Here is a 5,000-nt window from a genome sequence, read left to right on the forward strand (position 1 = left end):
ACAACAACAACAACAACAACAACAACACAATCCAAATCAGACGCCAAAACACACTAGTCAATCAATTCAAAGGCATTTACAAGTGAACCATTCAGTGTCCAACCCCCTGATGCACAACCAATTTAAAACCTTACATCCACAAAGGGTGCAAAAATACCTACTATTGTTCTGGTTATCTAAAGACATTTATTTTAAGCCAAATAATTGTATTATTTCAGTATCCCAGGTATTCATCAATTACCATGTTTTTGACTCAATAGGCATCATCCATCCATGTTTACTTTGTGCCTAACAATCCTATTTGTATAACTACCTCATTTGTAGAAATGGGTCAATAATGATACATGCAATAGTCTCATTAGAGCAACTATAATAATACATTTGTGTAATATTTTTTCTGGTGAATTGAAGTACACAATTGCATATCTAAATGCATGTACTTCCGATTCACGTCTCCAGCATTTTACACTCTCTTCTCCGAAACGACGCAGACCGCTGCGACCCGAGCGACCGCTCACCTCGATCTTGTCGGAGGCGGGGTGGTTGTTGTTGAGCAGGCCGTCCACCTTGGTTTTGAGTTTGTTCAGCTCCTTCTCCTTCTCCTCCAGAGCACTCATCATCTTCTGTGATGGAGACAGGGGGCGTGGAGGTGAGTGAGGACAGTAGCTGTCACTGTTGCCTACACCACAATCAACATGCGCAGCCTTGTTCTCCTCTCTACCTCTGTTATTAAGTCATTTTGTGTCCTGTTATGTTGTTACGTGTTTCAATGTTGATTCATTATATACTTGTAGGAATCTTTCACTTCATATCGAAACTATTATTAAGTAAAACAATTCTCATTCTATAAAAATGTCTGCAACAAAAATATAGTAGGAACTGATCATCAACATGAATACATTTCTTAAGATATTAATTAATGTTGATGATCAGTTTTTGTAATACATTTTTGTCTTATACATTTCTATAGAATGAGAAATATTTTATTTAATAGCTCTCGCTTCAAATTAAACATAAAAAAACAGAAACACATGACATTACATGCCTCCTAAGTACTGAGGAAGTAAAAGCACTTTATAAGTACTTAGTAGTACCTACTATATTCTACTCCCACTACATTGACCAGAACCAATGAGGCTGTTCGTATAGGAGTGGCCCTTACTGAGTAGCCCTCCTGCTTCCTGGGGATGTACTGCTCGATGTTCTTGTCTCCCCAGTCGAAGACCAGCTCCTCTTCCTCCCTCTCGTTCACCCACATGATGGCCTGGGAGATCTCCTGGATGATTCCCTGCAACTCGTGAAGCTCCGAGAACCGTTTGTTCGACATTTTCTACAGGGAGAGAGAGAGAGTTGGACAGGCGGTCGTTTGTGAGAAAGCGGATGTCAGAGGACGATAACATCTGATGAGAATGAGGGGTCATTTAGGGCATTGAGCAGACGCTTTTATCCAAGATACTTACAATAAGAGCATTTGTCAGAAAAAAGAAAAATAATATACCGCCGTCGTCACAGTAAGGGTGTTCATAGAAGCAAGTGCCAAGCACCAACAATCGTTACGTTAACCCGTTCCCCGTAAACCAAAAAGATAGCTAGGATAAGATAAATTTTTTAATGAATTGTTTCATGTTAAATTATTTGTTTATGTGTGTTTCACCTGCAGACTGGACCACTCCTGTTCCAGTGTGTTGAGTCTGGGCTTGTCACGGTTCATGTTCTGAACAACAGGGGGTTAAAGTTTCAATGAATTTCAATGCAATGGTGAACAATAGTCACAATATCCTTCATATGAGTTTCAGTTCATAAAACAGTCCTACAGCTGAATAATAAGAATGAAGCTCATTGATAAAGGGGAATGAGGAAGAGAAAGAGGAGAAAAAGGAGGAAGAGAATGTGGAGCAGGAAGATTTTGATGAGGATGATGAAGAATAGAGGAGGAGGAGGATGAAGATGAGGATGATGAAGAGGAAGAGGAGGAGGAGGCTATAGAGGAGGAGGAAGATGAAGAGGAGGAGGAGGAGGAGGAGAAGGATGAAGATGAGAATGATGACGAGGAGGAGGAGGAGGAGGAGGAGGAGGAGGAGGAGGAGGAGGAGGATGAGGAGCTGGAGGAACAGAGACTAGAAGGTAAGTGATTCTCCACGTACCAGCTCGTCCCTGGCCCGGTCCACCTCCGTACTCCTCTGGATGGAGTTGTGGAATTTGTTATGGCTGATGGTCTGTTGATCCAGGGCCTCAGCATCATCCCCCCACGGCGCGGTCTCAATCAGACGCTGCAACGCGGAGGAACAATGCTTACTATCGTGGCAAATAAATAACTTCAAAAAGGAAATCATACATTAAATAAATACGTGAAATAAAAATGAAAAACACAATCATACTGTACATAACACTTGCTTTATATCGCTTGTAATGCATTTCATTATTCAGTGTGTTTATGACTTCCCTTTTTGTCCACTAGGTGTCATCAGATGCACACGCAGTAAATCAATTTCTCCGGCTTGCCAGTTCCTATCCTACAAGAAACAATTCCAAGCTACCCCCCTCATCCTCTCCTCCTCTTCCTCCCCTACCCTCCCCTAGCCACCCCTTCCAGCCATAGTTCACTGCCCTGGGCTTTGATAAGAGCTCTTCTGGGAAACCAGCCCCAGATGGCTCCTCCTTCATAGCTCTCCGTGACTTTTTCACCGCCTACGCCCCCCCCCCCCCCCCCCGACGAACACACACACACACACACACACACACACACTCCCTTTTCCTTTCTAAGCCCTATTCAATCTGCTTTGTTTAAGCACCCCTCCCATCCCCGTCCACGACTTTAATGGCTGAGAGGAAGGCAGCACAGCCAAGTCTTTGGACCAAACAGAAAGAACCAACACAAAAAAAAAAGGTCAAGGAATGCTAAATAGAAGTGTTTGTGAAAGGAGAACTAATACAAAAAGTAATCTACCTTTGAACAGACACACACACGCACGACTAGAGATACTAGGAGTGGGGAGAGGAAGAAAATAGGTCAGCAGGTGTTTCCAGTTTGAAGCCCGTTGCTGTAGGCAGGGGCCTCAGGCCTGAGGGGCCAACAGGATTTTAATACAAAACTTGCCAATACAGAGTATGGACATGTCGGGCAGGGAAGGCAGCTTGATACCAGCTTGAGAAACACTGGAGAAAGGGGATTGTTGATGTTGAAGTCATTAGTGAGGGCGAGGCCGGGGTGGAGAGAGGAATTATAGGGTGTGTGTGTGTGTGTGTGTGTGTGTGTGTGTGTGTGTGTGTGTGTGTGTGTGTGTGTGTGTGTGTTTGTCAGTTTGAATTCGAGTGCTGTCGCTGCTGTTGCTGCTGCTGGTGTTGCTGGTGGGTTAGTGTCAGGGCGTGTTCACCGAGGTATGCGAGCGATCAGCCAAAGAAACAGACATACCAAAAACCAGCCTCGCATGACCCCGCTGAACGTAGAGTGTCACATTTCACACGACTTCACCTTGTTCCTCATTTTCCCTCTCTCTCTCTCTCTCTCTCTCTCTCGCTCTTTCTCTCTCCCTCACTCCCTCCCTGTCCTCCCTTCCCGGTATTCCGTCATGTCGGTCTTTCACAGGGTCAGCAGAATCGTTTGCTGTTTCTTTTTCTCTTTCCCCTCACTCCACCTCCTTTGGAAACACTACCTCACTGTGCTATCGGCGTTCCTTTTGTTTGCTGGGTGCCATCACCATGGGTACGGTGATGCATCTTTCACCGGGGGAGGGCCCTGTCTCGGTTATACTGAGCGTGTCTGGCTGGATTCAGTTACTGGCCGCTCGGTAGACAGGCTTCTGCTTTTTCTACTGTTTTGACCACCCTTGTTCCTTGTTCTCTCTCTCTCTCTCTCTCTCTCTCTCTCTCTCTCTCTCTCTCTCTCTGTCTCTCCCTCATTTTCCTGTTTTTGTTAATTTGACTCTTTCCAACAGAGAGGCAAAGTCAGAGAGAGAGAGAGAGAAAGAGAGAGAGAGTTGGAGACAATCAACTCGGCCTAAGAGTGCCAAAATAACACACTCCCACACTCACACACACACACACCCACACACACAGTACTATTTATAATTCTCCAATGTGGTCAAGAGGTGGGAGAGTGTGTGTTATCACAGTTTCGCTGTGATAACACATCTGTGGGTTCCTAAGCGATGCGTTCATTCACTCTTCATTCTCATTAATCGGAATTTAACAACCACTGTCAGGAAGTCTGTGCATGTGTTTGCGTGTGCGTGTGCGTATGTGTGCGTATGTGTGCGTGTCTATCTGTCTGTGCGCGTGGGGTGGGGGCTAATGAACTAACTTTCTGCTGACCGATCCAGCCCATGGCATCGCTGTAGCTCCGGGAATCGTCCATGGAGGTCAGGCTGCCTCTGTTCCACCTTTGGGTGGTGCCCATGCCGCCAGCCATGTTCTGCTGGATGACCCCCTGCATGTGCTGCAGCTCGTCCACGCTGAAGGGGGGGGGGCAGAAATAACTACGTCAACAGGGACATCACACACAAGTAATATGAATGTAATACTCAGCGGCTCAGTCCATTGACACACAAACAACATGCCGGCTACGCCTCATTGCGACGCAGGTTTGATTCCTGACCTACATTCCTATGTTTCGTTGAGCAGCGAGTATGTAATAATAAGTCTGTTGAATACTTATGATCGATTTATTGTTTAGATTAGATAATAAGTCTGTCTAACACTTATGATCGATTTATTGTTTAGATTAGATAATAAGTCTGTCTAATACTTATGATCGATTTCTCGTTTAGAGTAGATAATAAGTCTGTCTAATACTTATGATCGATTTATTGTTTAGAGTAGATAATAAGTCTGTCTAATACTGACAATCGTTTTATTGTTTACGTTGTTAATCAACGAGTAGATTATAAGTCTGTCTCATACTGATAATCGATTTATTGTCTAAATCGATTATCAGTATTAGACAGACTTATAATCTACTCGTTGATTAACAACATATATGTCTATGTCGTACAGAAGAAATA

General features: G+C 44.2%; 1 protein-coding gene across 2 annotated transcripts in view; it reads right to left on the minus strand.

Annotated features, from left to right (window-relative positions):
- dspa (desmoplakin a) overlaps positions 1-5,000 on the minus strand; it is a 21,836-nt gene that overhangs the window by 13,632 nt on the left and 3,204 nt on the right. For both annotated transcript variants that reach the window (XM_079750185.1, XM_079750186.1), the window contains exons 4-8: positions 4,301-4,451; positions 2,145-2,270; positions 1,655-1,714; positions 1,163-1,330; positions 519-623 (exon numbers count right to left, since the gene is read on the minus strand). In XM_079750185.1, coding sequence (XP_079606311.1) covers positions 519-623; positions 1,163-1,330; positions 1,655-1,714; positions 2,145-2,270; positions 4,301-4,451 — 610 coding nt within the window. The remainder of the gene's footprint in view (positions 1-518; positions 624-1,162; positions 1,331-1,654; positions 1,715-2,144; positions 2,271-4,300; positions 4,452-5,000) is intronic.

The sequence above is a fragment of the Pollachius pollachius genome, assembly GCF_949987615.1.
Source record: "Pollachius pollachius genome assembly, chromosome: 14".
Classification (NCBI taxonomy): Eukaryota; Metazoa; Chordata; class Actinopteri; order Gadiformes; family Gadidae; genus Pollachius; species Pollachius pollachius.